We start from the raw sequence: 13,821 nt of genomic DNA on the forward strand, positions 1-13,821 counted from the left end.
TATTATTTACTCTGTGCTTGAGCCACACTGGCGCTTCCAACATTTCTTGAACGTGACATTTGCGTTTCTTCTTATTAATGGTTAGTAATCTATCCATCTTCAATTTCTACCTGCCAAATAATGTCCATAAGAACTCCTGAGATGTCACTTTCACCATCAAATATTTGACATCTCTCCCACTGCACAATCAAATAGAATTTACCATACCTTTAAATCAATTTAAAATTTTTTTTATTTGTGGTAAATATATACATAAAAAAACATTTGCCGTTTCAACATTCTTCACGTGTACAGGTCAGTGACGTTAATTACGTTCATCATGTCGTGCATCCATCATCGTTATCCGTTTCCAGATTTTTCCATCACCCTTAAGAGAAGCTCAGTGCCCCCTAAGCAATGACTCCCTCTTTTCCTTTGTCACCCTAGTGCTTTTTATCTTTCTTACAACTGGCTTCTTCCTCATACTAGTGATAGTGTGAATTAAACCCCGCAAGGGTACAGATTTTTGTTTCTTGAAATGTCATACGATTCTTAAATAGTAGGCCCCTAATAAGTGTATGTTGGCTAGACAAATATGATTAATCTTTTAAAAAATACTTTCTGGTATTTAAATTATATTCTTATATCGTTTAATGTATATTCTTTGATAATTTAAAATTTTACATTTAGAAAATGCATCCTGGTTTTCTAGAGTTCTCTATTGGGCATGATTGTCTAAGCCACTTTATTATCATCATTTCCCCAGGGCAGAGTCAGCTTCAACTTCTTGCTATCCTCCAGTCTGCACATTTTGTCAGTCACTAAATCCTGTAGATGAATGATTCCATCTTAATGTGCAGAGAATCACCTAATGAGCTTGTTACAATGCACCAGGGTTGGAGTATTTAAACAATCACTTTAAATGACCTTGTCTCTGACACAAGTGAGACAGGCCCTTTAGGATGCTGTGGGAACTCTTAAATCCTGAGTCTTCAAGGGTAGTTAGGTGTTGGCTGTGACCTCCAGGGCAAGCTGAGCTTTTAGTTGACCAGATTTTTAGCTAGAACAGCAATAGCCTGTATACCAAATATAGCTTGGTCAAACATTGTGGGACGCTTGTTGGGGGTTGCTTGACCCTTTCCACATCAAGGGTGGACTCACTTAGCCTATCTCCCTACTTCAAGGTACCCTTTAGAAGTCACCTTCCTACTGCATAACACAGTGCAATGCCACTGATACATTTCCATTTAAATTGCTCTGCTCCCTATTGTGTTCAACCCGTTCTTGCTGGAAGTATGGAGACGGGTGACAATGTTCGTGAATACTATTAGTTGTGACCCATGTTAGCCTATCTCTGAGAACACAGCCGATGAGACGTCACTCATCAAGCTATTACATGGTTGAAGGAGACTATTTAGTGAATCAAATGCTATAGGACTAGAAAATTAAATCATTTCACTGGAGCTTTAAATCATTAAAAATGGACGTTTAAGCCTGATGTTGTAAGAGTGTCCTTTGAAGCAACATCATTTTGGACTACAAAGGCTTTGAATTTTGTTTTGCTGCCTGTGGTAATTTTTGTTTTCTTTTTCTTTCCAGGATATGTGAAGAATATTTACTTCCACCTGGCCTTCGTGAACTGACCTTGAGAAACCTCAAGAGATGCTTTTTCTAAATGTGATTTTGTTCAGCCTCACTGTTTTTATGTTGACTTCAGCTGTCCCTCTGCTCAACTCGGCAGTGGGGGCAGCTGGTTTCTTTCTCCCTGTCATTACGTATGCATGTTTGCGGGAGCTGATGACTGAACTCATCTTTAATCTCCAATGCCAGCGAAAGATTACATTATTTTTCTAATTGGCTTTACCTTTTCTTGGAAGTGCAATTACAACAATGTTAGCATGATAGACAGGGAGAGGGGATCCTTTGATACTTTCAGGTCAGTGAGAGCTCTGGGTACAGCAGGCTTGTCTCTAATCAGCTAATTCTTATCTACTTCTCAGATCAGGTTTGGAGGAGCTTTGGGGTCCTTATAGATTTTTAATTCCTGTTTTCTTATGTCCATACATAAGCAGAAGAAAAATAAATATTTTATATATACTCTTTTAACCAAATTTATCAATAAATTTTGAGCTATTTCTATATAAATGGTTTGTTCTTATTTTTAATTGAAAGCTCTTGGGTTTTTCTCTCTTGAAAACCAGTTGCTGTTGAATCGACTCTGACTCATGATGACCCCACGTGTGTTAGCGGAGAGCTGCACTCTATAGGGTTTTCCATACTGATTTTTCAGAAGTAGATCATCAGGCCTTTCTTCCGAGATGCCTCTGGGTGAACTTGAACCTCCAAACTTTTGATTAACAATGGATCGTGTTAACCTTTTTCACCACCTAGGGACCCTTTCTCTCTTTAGTGGTCCTTTGTTTTAATGTTTTCTTTTACAATCCATATGATCCACTGTAGCCTCTATTGGGTCTTGAGTTGGTCTTGATTTACTTATTAATACTGTTCCTCTGATTTTCAGAGTGGGACAGTTTATTTCATAAAAGGCCATTGTTTCCATAAAAATCAACTAGACTCAGATGTAGTCACCATACATGGTTTGTAGGGGGTTTTGAAACTTGCCCTCCTGGTGGCGCAGTGGTGAAAGGGCTCGGCTGCTAACTGAAAGGTCGGTAGTTTGAATCTGCCAGCGGCTCTGTGGGAGAAAGATGTGGCAGTCTGCTTCCGTAAAGATTTCAGCCTAGGAAACCCTGTGGGGCAGTTCTACTCTGTCCTATAGGTTCGCTGTGTGTCGGAATTGACTCGACTGCACACAACAACGACAAAACAACCTCCTCCCTATTTGTTAATTCAGTAGACTTTTCAATTCAACTTTTATGGCCTTTAGTCAGTTTACACACCTGAGTTTATACGCTCTAGAGTACAAGAGTATTGGTTTTCCGTGCTGTATAACCCAGCACCCTTCCATGTTATATAGGGCAAGTATCACATTTAGTCTTAGAATGAAGGTTGGTGAAGTGAATTATTTTTGCTGCTGGACAAGTAATTATAACCTTGCAGTATTAAGAGATGTTCTGTGTTATCAATTGCTCTGTTGAAATGAAGTTTCCCTATCGCTGGATTCAAGGAAACATGAGGACTTCAGCGTCCTGGGCCAAGGCACGTGACTGGGGGACTCACAGAAGCGGGGTGAGGGTGCAGTGTGGGAAGGGCTGCCCTGAGAACAGATGGTGCTCAGGCAGTTTCTAGAGTAAATAATGCAGATACTCTTGCTGCCATCCGCCTCGGCCAGCTGAAGCCGTGCTAATGCTGTCAACACAAACAGAAAATGCTTGGTCCATTTGAAATCCTTGTCATTACCTTATATGGGGAAAACAAAATCCCTCAGCCTGTGTTGGAAACGCTGCCCAGCTGGTTGTAAATGTGCGGCTGTATGCAGGCATGCTACTGCTGTGGCATGTGGCCACCTCAGCATCACACCTGCCAGCCTGGCTCCCTCACAGTCGTTGCGTTCTAGTCTTTGTGTTGAGGCTTGGAATTCAACCCTTGCTGCTCTTTTCCAGTATGTGATCAGGGGTCCCCATAGGGGAAAGAGCTGTTTTCTTTCTTCGGGAGGCTTTCAAGAAACTTGGTGTCAATGTCTGTTCTGCTGTCTGGTGTATCCTGCACTCCCGAACAAAGATTTTATTCAGGTGTCTGATTTTATTTTTAAAAAAAAAGAAAAAATTATTGTGCAGGTATGGGAAATTGTGACTTAATGGTTGAAATTATCTAGACTACAGGTGGGATTGTAAACATCTTCCCTGAACAATTCTCTATGTAGGTGAAAGTGGCCAGAACAGAAGCAAGAGGAGCTGCCTAAGGGATCCTACCATTTTGCTTTTCGCATGTAATCTGCCCTATTGAATCCATTGGAATAAAATGTGACTTGTGGTTAACTTGATCGGAAATCCCGAACTGCAGTTACCATTTCTATTTTGTTAAAAGGCTTCCCTTGAACGTTTTCTTTTCCTGAAAAAGAAAATAAAAATGAGAAGAAACGTTATAAAACTAATAAGTGTTTATTATAGAAACTTTAGATAATAAAGGAGGTCTCTGGGCTTGTGCTTAGCTACTAACTGAAAGGTTAGTGGTTCGAACCCAACCAGCAGCACCGTGGAAGAAAGGCCTGGTGATCTGCTTCCATAAAGATACAGCCAAGAAAACCCTAAAGAGAAATTCTCCTCTAACACATGGATCTCCATGAGTCGAACTTTTCGCCAACGGGTTTGGTTTGTCTTTGTTAGACTATACAGATAAGTGATAAAAAGAAAGGTACTAGCGATTTTTCAGGTTTTAGTCGTAGATAATCACATTAATATTTTGGTGTGCATCCTTTCAGATCTTTTTCTAAAGGTGTGTGTATTAAAATCCTTGCAATAAAAATCCTTGTAGACAGAGGTCTAATGATTTAATGAGGACAGGCACCTAGAATTGGGACTGGTGGTTTAAGGGAATGCACATTTGTAGGTTTTTGATGTATATAGTCAAATTACTTTCCTAAAAGGTGACACCAATACCCTTTCATTACCACCTGTACACTTTCTCCCTATACCCTCCCCAATACTACTGTTGTTGTTAGGTGCTGTCGAGTTGGTTACAACTCATAGCAAACCCATGTACAACAGAACAAAATACTGCCCGGTCCTGCGCCATCCTCACAATCATTGGTATGTTTGAACACATTGTTGGACCACTGTGTCAATCCATTTGTTGAGGGTCTTCCTCTTTTTCGCTGACCCTCTCCCAAGCATGATGTCCTTCTCCAGGGACTGATCCCTCCTGATAACATGTTCAAAGTATGTGAGATGAAGTCTTGCCATCTTTGCTTCTAAGGAGCATTCCGGCTATACTTCTTCCAAGACAGATTTGTTCGTTCTTCTGGCAATCCATGGTATTTTCAATATTTTTCACCAACACCTTAATTCAAAGGCATCAATTCTTCTTCGATCTTCTTTATTCATTGTCCAGCTCTTGCAAACATATGAGGCAACTGAAAATACCATGGCTTGGGTGAGGCGCACCTTAGTCCGTAAAGTGACATCTTTGCTTTTTAACACTTGAAAGAGGTGTTTTGCAGCAGATTTGCCCAATGCAATGTCGAATATGTCATTTGATTTCTTGACTGCTACTTCCATGGGCAATACTACTAAAAAAGAAAAAAAAAACCTAACCCATTGCCATCCAGTCGATTCCAACTCATAGTGGGTTGTATTTGCTTATATCCTAAGTGGAAAAATGTCACTTGGAGAGGTTAGCTTTTTTTTTTTTTTTTTAATAGGTTTAGTCATCATAATCTTTCTTCTTTTGTAAATATTCTTTTCATGTCTTTTGCTAATTTTTTTGGGGGGAGACGGATATGTGTGTGTGTAGTTGATTTGTAAAATATCTGTGTTAAGGGTATTATGTTGCAAAGATTCTTCCAATTTATACCAATCTTTTGATTTAGTATTATTTAATTGACATTTTACATATCTGTATGTTTGAATCTATCAATATTTTCTTTTGTGGTTTCTGCTCAGCGTTATGTGGATGAATTGTAAAATGTGCAAAGCAGTAACCCAATGTCAGTCTAACAAAACAAAGACTTGCCTTATTGCCCAGCACAGGTATGGGCAATACGAGCAGAACATCACATTCCACTCATAAAATAGGCCTGCGCACCCACATTTGTTTTGTGTGTTTTTACGCTAAAGAAATATTTTCTGTCGTCCCTAATCATTTTTTTTCAGCTTAAAGAAAATGCTGGATTCTTTCTTAAGAGTGCTTTATTGGCTTATTTTTAATTTGGAGATTCGATAGTTTTTCAGAAAGTACCTTTAGGAAAATTGTAGTTAAAGTGAATATAGACTCATTGCCCCCCAGTCCCCCACCATTAAAATATTTGGTGTTGATAAAAATGAAAACTTCAAGTTAAAATTCAAATTTTTGTGATAACTCTAGCTAAATGTTTAAAAATTGATTTTTTTGTTAACGTTGGGCTCTGTCTAGTTGGTTCCAACTCAGAGACCCCATGTGACAGAGTAGAACTGCCCCAGGGGGTTTTCTTGGCTCTCAGGCAGCATATAATCATAGAAATAATGCCTACACACATAATTTTAACTTCCAGAGTATCAAGCAGGTGCATCATGATTAGGTGGACCTATGACGGAGCCCTGGTGGCACAGCAATTAAGCGTTTGGCTGCTAACCAAAAGGTTGGCAGTTCGAATCCACCAGCTACTCCTTGGAAACCCTATGGGGCAGTTCTACTCTGTCCTATAGGGTCACTATGAGTTAGAATCGACTCAGTGGCGATGGGTTTGGTTTTTTTGGTTTTATTTCTATGAAAGAGTGTGTTGTTGGCAGATATGGCTGCTGGAGAAGGGAGCAGGGATTCTGCTAGAACCGTTAGTAGGTGGAAGAAAATGGTGTTTTGTTGTTACCTCCATAAACTGCTGCATATAGTTCTATATCTGTGCTGTTATGCATGACATAGGATTGGAGTATAATAAATTTACACGAGAAAGAAAAAAATATGCCTTTCAAGTTACTCTAAGAATTGCAGAGAGAATGAGTACACGCTAGGCATTTCTTCCAGGAAGAGGCTCTGTTGTGGACCATTTTTCCTTTGGGCTATTCAGTTGTTTAACCACAGGGTCTAAAAGGGATCATAGAGAGGATATTTTTTTGCTCACAGAATTATATGCCAAAAAGTGAGGGTTTTTTAAGGCATATAAAGGCAAATGGAGGGAAAGCTTCATTACATTTATTACCGTGTTGTGGGACCATCTGCTGTGTACAGAGGATGCAGGGAGACCTGTGCTGTACTGCCTACAGCCCCGAGTAAGCAGATCGATCGCCACCCCTTTTCCTGGCCACTCAGAGCTGCAACCGTGTGCTGGGAGCCCCGCTTCCCTCCGTCCCTGTATAGCACTGGCTGTGGCTGAGCTGTAGAATTGTTCAGTCATCAGAGGGTACACTTTTCATTCTCTGCAAGATGCTACAAGAGAGATCAATGCATGGATTCTGAACTGGCCAGAAATTTTCATTTTCATTTTTTAGAAACCGTCAGTGAGCCAAAATGAACCAGAAATTGTGCTTTAGTACTGAGGCAGCAGAAACAGGGGAAAGGAGTATTTGAAACTGGACCTGTAGGAATTAGGAAAAATCAGAAACCAAAATGTAAATAAAATATTTGCAGTTCTAGTCTGTTTTGAATATGGCACTAGGGAGGTACAAAGGTGAGAGGTGCAGTTCCTCTTCTCAGGAACGTAGCAGTCAGGATAGGCCAGGTTATGCAAACACAATAAACAATTCCCACATTGGGCTGGTTTAGTAATAAGTGTGTTTCTTGCTCATACTACACTTCAAGCACAGGTCATCAGGAGGCTCTGCTCACCTCAGTCACTCAAAGACCAGACTGAGGAAGCCTGCGATCCGCTTGGCCTTCCACAGTCACTGCAGCAAGAAGACATCATGACTGTACCTTTCACTGGGTAATTGCAAATGCTTTCCCCAGGAAATGGTGCATGTTATTTCTGTTCACATTTCACTGGCCAGAACAAGTCATACGATCATCCTAAACTTGAAAGGGAGTTGCTGTGTGCTGTGGAGTAGATTCTGACTCATAGCATCCCCATGTGACAGACTAGCATAGGGTTTTCTAGGCTGTAATCTATTGTGTTATACGTAAGGTCACTATGCGTTGGAACCGACTCAATGGTACCTAACAACAACAAAAATCTTTAAGGAAGCAGATCACGGGGTCTTTTCTACCACAGAGCCATTGGGTGGGTTTGAACTGCCAACCTTTTGGTTAGCAGCCAAGCGCTTAACCACTGTGCCACCAGGGCTCCTTTGAAAGGGAGTGGGGAAGCACAATTCTGCCATGAGTCTGGAACATTTGGAAACAGCCCTAATGACTATCTAAACTGTAAGTGGACTGTAAAGTTGAAGAAGTAAGACACAGACACATGAAAGCTTAAGAGGAGAGATTCATATAAACGCAAAACAGCAAGAGCAGAGATTCAGCTCAGTTCAAAATCTATTAAGGGGCTAGCACATGTCAGGCACTGTGCTAGGCATGAAGACTACAAAGATGTATAAACCAGTGTCTTAGTTATCTAGTGCTGCTGTAACAGAAATACCATAAGTGGGTGGCTTTAGCAAATGGAAATTTATTTTCTCACAGTTTAGGAGACTAGAAGTCTGAATTCAGGGTGGCGGCTCCAGGGGAAGGTTTTCTCTCTCTGTTCGCTTGGAGGAAGGTCATGCCTCTTTGAGCTTCTGCTTCTGGGTGATTTTCGTGTGGTTTGGCATCTCTCTTCCCCCATCTCTGCTTCCTCCACTAGCTTGTTTAATCTCTTTTATATCTCAAAAGAAATTGATTTAAGACACACCCTTCCCTAATCCTCTCTCACTAACATAACAAAGACAACCCATTCCCAAATGGGATTATAACCACAGGCATAGACATTGGGATTTACAATACATATTTTGGGGGGACACAATTCAGTATATAACAACCAGCACTAAGGAACTCTCAGTTGAATTGGGGAGACAGACACACACACACAGACAGAAATAACCTAGGAAAATATGAGACAGAAACTATGCAATGTGATGAGGCAAGAGATGGTGACCAAGCCGGATCAGAGGGCTTTGTGTGCCGTATCAGGTAGCTTGGACTTTTGAGGGGTTATAAGCAGGAAAAAGATCAGATTAAATGTTTGTTTTCAATATATCATGGGTGATCCTTTGGAAAATTGGAGGAAGGCAAGACCAGAGGCAGGGCAATCTGACAGGAGGCTAGAGGTTGTATTAGTCCAAGTGACCCATGATGAGACTTCTAGGCTAGAACAGTGCGAGTGGGGATGGAGAGAATGGAATGGACATAAGGAATTCCTAACAGATAAAAAAGCAGGACTTTGTAAGTGACCAGATGTAGATGGAGAGTAACAAGTCAGGGATGAGTTTCATATTTCTAGCCTGGGTGAGTAGGTTACTGTGGTGTGACTGTAAAGATGAAATTTGTTGTATTTCAGAGGAAGGGGAGCCCTGGTTTGGCCCTAATAAAGTTCTAAAGACTATAATTTAAACTCCACAAGTACAGGGACTTTGGCTTGTTCAACGCTATATTCACAGTGCCCCACATAGGACTTAGCACATAATAGCCATTCAGTTAATACTTGGTAAGTGAGTGGGTTGATTGAGGAGTAGGCTTTTTACAGATGGAGAGAAGTATGGTATGGTTGGTGGGGGATTGGGTAGGCTCAGGGATATTACAGGCAAACAAACCACAGCATGGGATGTGTGTGCGTGTGTGTGTGTGTGTGTGAGAGAGAGAGAGAGACAAAGATTGATTGATTAGGGGACTAACACGGTTGCTGCTCAGTGTGAACACAAGTGGAAGACAAGAAGTAGAAGAGGAGAAACACCCTGGAAGAGAACTTCTCTAAAATTGGTCTCTATTCACCTGGAGCAACAGAGGAGGAAGGAGAGTCAAGAATAGGAGGAAGATATGGAATGTGTGGCTAACTGCCTCCATGAATAACTGCTCCCTTTGCCATAAGACCAGAAGAATTGGATGGTGCCTGACTACCATTACTGAACATTTTGACCAAAGATTCCATAGAAGAATCCGGATCAAAAGTGGGAAAATGTAGAACAGAATTTGAAATTCTCATAGACTCTAGACTTTCTGGAGCCATGGAGGGTGGATGAATCCCTGAAACTATCGCTCTGAGATAACCTTTAAACCTTAAACCAAAAATATCCCCTGAAGTCATCTTAAAACCGAGCAATAGTTTAGCTTAACTAGTAAAAAAGGTCTGCCTTGAGCATTATGCTCTTTTAAGAACTATCTATGTGGGGTCAAATTGACAACAGCAACTTGAAAGATTGATAGGAACCTTAGGGGGCAATGAGTTTTTGTTAATGAGGGAGGAACAACTCAGAAAAGGAGGGTGAGAATGGTTGCACAACTCAAAGAATGTAATCAATGTCACTAACTTGTAGAAACTGTTGAATTGGTGTATGTTTTGCTGTGTGTATTCGCAACAAAGACAACAAAATAAATAAAATTTAGAGAAAAAAAAAAAAAAAGGATTTCTCTTGATTTGCTAATTCACCAACCCCAGGTGTGGTAATAAAAGATGGGATAATGTTTGCTGTTAGGTTATCAAACCAAGCTGGTCAGTTGTGAATAACCCCAGACCCTGCCAAGGGCAGCTACTGGTACAAACCAAAGGTCTGGCTTTATCCATTTGTGTGTGTTGGTGATACCTACCATTTCATCCCTACAAATGGTTGGTAATGGCATAAGGAGAAGTAGAACTTTGGAAAAGAAAAGAGAACCAGCGGTTGCTGGGAGAGATGAGAATCTAATGCCATTCACTAATGTTGGAACTTTGGACAAATCTCTTTACCTCACAGGATACTTTGTGGACAAACTGGTGGGGTAAATGCTCTTCAAAGGTAAATGGAAGCATAAGGTAGGGCAATGGCAAGGTAAGTGCTAAATAGGTATTAAATGAAAAGATGCTTTCTCACCTCCAATCTTCATCATTAAAAGTCTTTTCTCTTCTTCCTCTTTATTTCATCACCATTTTCCAGATCACCTGGTCGTGGAAACTTGCAGTCCTCGACAGTCTTCCCACTCTCTCATCCCTGTAAAACTGATTGGCAGGTCTTAACAGTTCAGCTTCCACAACATCACTAGCAACTGTCTCCTCTTTTCCAAATTCACTGCCGCCCACTTTATTTGGTCCCTCAGGTGACTCAAACCCAAGTAGCATGGCTCCACAGGAGAAAAACCTGTCACTCTGCTTCCATAAAGATTACAGCCAAGAACATCCTATGGGGCAGTTCTACTCTGTCACATGGGGTCTTATGAGTTGAAAACAACTCAACGGCATCTACCAAGAAGTAAGTTTTAACTAGACCATTGTCACTCAGATATAACTAACTGGTCGTCCTGCCTCCTGTGTCTCACTTTCATGGTATGATGGCAATCTAGGGAGGAAATGACTGTTATTTTAGGATTTGAGCTAGACAAGGAGACAGAGGGCTCGTTATGGTAAGACATGTACTTAACACTTGGAGAAGGAAGATTTTAACGAAAACAAGAAAAGATACTTATAATTCTATTCTTGAAAAGTGAAGAGGAGGCTCAAAAGGATTGGCAAGTTTTCAAAGTTATAATTCTGTCTTTGTAATCACAAATGTTATTCAAGCTGAAGACAAAAAGAGGCACATAGAGCGAAATGGTCACACATTCTCTTTGTGAAATTCAGATCTTAAAAAGGACATGTGCAAAAATGTGAAGAGACCCACTGCCAAAAATTATGTGTAAGAGAGGCAAGGAGTAGTAGCAAGGCTCAGAAGCACCAAAGGCCAGAGTGAGCTGAGGCCTATGAAGAAAAAAATGTTCAGGATAACAGAGGGCTTTTAAGTTCAAAGCAAGAACAAGGAAGGAAGAGACTCGCTGCTTGAGGCCAATGGTGTGATGTTGATGGATGGCGTGAAGAAAGCAGAACTCCTTTCCTCCCACTTACTCCTGTCTGTCAGGCAGAGTGATCTTCAGACTGAACAGGGTAGAATGAACATTGTTAAGAGAAAATTGAAGCCCAAGATGGTGAAGAGATTATGCAGGAGCATGCAGCTGCTGCAAATGAGCCTACTTTTCTGGCTCTAAATGCATTACAATGCAGGGCTCTGAGAGAAGGTGCGAATTTACCCACCTAAGACGGGAGAGCTTTGATGCTGGAGGATGGGAGAAAAGCAGGCCGACTGGAGGTAAGCAAATGCCACTACCTGGGAATTATAGAACCCAGATTTGGAAAGTGTCCTAGATACCTAGTTCAACCCTTACCTGATGCATAATTAAATGTACACATAGAGATGTCTTATGGTTATTCAAAGGCTCTTATGATAGGCCCATGTTATCTGTCTAGTATTTGATCATCTTCTTTAATGCATTGTTGTTGTTAGCTGCTGTCAAGTTGGGCCCCAACTCATGGCGGCCCCACACCCCACGGAAGGACATGCTGCCCGGTCAACCATCATCCTCATGATCTGTGGGGATCAAACCATTGTGATCCATGATGTTTTCCTTGACTGATTTTTGGAAGTAGATTACAAGGCCTTTCTTCCTAGTCCATCTTAGTCTGGAAGTTCTTCTGAAACCTATTCAGCACCGTAGCAACATGTAAAGCTCCCACTGACAGGTGGGTGGTGGCTGTGCATGAGGTGCTTTGACTGGGAGTTGAACTTTGGTCTTCCACATGGAAGGAAAGGATTCTACCATCTGCCTTAGTAGGCAGTTAAAGTGGAGATTGTTTTAAAGTTGACAAAATCATTCATCCTTTTCTCCTCCTTTTTTTAATTTCCAAATATTTGGTGAGTGCACCCTATGTTGGTGGTGTATGTTGTTGTTGTTGGATGCCGTTGAGTCATTTCTGACTCATAATGACCCTATGTACAACAGAATGAAACACTGCCCAGTGCTGTGTCATCCTCACAATTGTTGCTATGTTTGAGCCCATTGTTGCAGCCACTGAGTCAATCCATCTTGTTGAGGGTCTTCCTCTTTTACACTGACCCTCTGCTTTACCAAGCATGATAACATGTCCAAAGTATATGAGATAAAGTCTCTCCATCCTCACTTCTAAGCAGCATTCTGGTGTACTTCTTCCAAGACAGATTTGTTCATTCTTTTGGCAGTCCATGGTATATCCAATATTCTTCGCCAACACCATGGTAGTGTATAGGAAGATAAATATGACATAGCTCTTGCCCCCCAGGCGCTTATAGGCAGTTAGAGAGAAACCATATGAATCCAGTTATTTGTTTGTGCAACAAATATTGACTGAGTGCCCAGGATGTGCTAGGCACTCTTCCAAATACCAGGAATGTAGCATTAAATAAAACAGAAGTCCTGCCCTCATGAAGCTTATGTTCTAGAGGAGATATACAACTAATAAACATAACGGCTAAGTAAATTATATTGTATATTAGAAGGTATAAGTGCAGTAAGAGATGTATAAACAAATGAGCAATCTAAGGCTTTATGGAGACAGTGGGTGCACAAAGGAGAGAGCAATTTCTCCTGGATGAGTTAAGAGAGAAGCTGAATCTTGAAAGATGATTTTGGAAATAGCTGGTTGCTTTGGGAGAGGAGTGAAGCTAGTATCCCAGGAAGTGGGAGATATTTGATCATAGAAGTGTAAGTGGAAATAGCAGGGTGTTCTGGGAGAAGTCTGAGGAATCAGTATCATTCCATTTGATACCATCAAAAAGCAGGTAGAGATTTTTCTTTCTTATTTTCCTTTTTTCTTGTAATAATTAACACCATTGATCCATATTGAGTTTAATGTCAGCTGAAATCTTAAATGTTTGCCACAAACATTGTTCCTAAGCAGTATCATCCTAATTCTTATTTGTGGAATACATTTATTCCCAATAATCTTATTTGAGTTTATGCTCGTGTGTGTGGTTTATGTTTTGAAGAAGAATTGATGTAACTGAAGTAGAGGTGTTATGAGCATTCAAGGACTCTTCTTGTAGACTCAGCTTATCTATCTACTACAGGGGCAGTGGTGGTTCAGTGGTAGAATTCTCACCTTCCATGCAGGCTACCCAGGTTCAATTCCCAGCCAATGCACCTCATGCACACCACCACTCCTCTGTCAGTAGAGGCTTGCGTGTTCCTATGATGTTGAACAGGTTTCAGTGGAGCTTCCAGACTCAGATGGACTAGGAAGAAAGGCCCAGCAATCTACTTCTGAAAATCAGCCAATAAGTTTGTCCAACCCCATGGCAG

The 13,821-nt window shown here is 40.9% G+C and overlaps 1 protein-coding gene across 2 annotated transcripts in view; it reads left to right on the forward strand.

The window, feature by feature from the left end:
- The window catches only part of EPSTI1 (epithelial stromal interaction 1), a 128,344-nt gene extending 126,225 nt beyond the window's left edge, over positions 1-2,119 (forward strand). For both annotated transcript variants that reach the window (XM_023731611.1, XM_023731612.1), the window contains one exon: positions 1,579-2,119. In XM_023731611.1, the coding sequence (XP_023587379.1) occupies positions 1,579-1,587 (9 nt within the window). In that variant the 3' untranslated portion in view covers positions 1,588-2,119. The remainder of the gene's footprint in view (positions 1-1,578) is intronic.
- Positions 2,120-13,821: the final 11,702 nt, after the last annotated feature.

This window comes from Trichechus manatus, unplaced genomic scaffold (genome assembly GCF_000243295.1).
Source record: "Trichechus manatus latirostris isolate Lorelei unplaced genomic scaffold, TriManLat1.0 scaffold00044, whole genome shotgun sequence".
In the NCBI taxonomy this organism is placed as follows: Eukaryota; Metazoa; Chordata; class Mammalia; order Sirenia; family Trichechidae; genus Trichechus; species Trichechus manatus.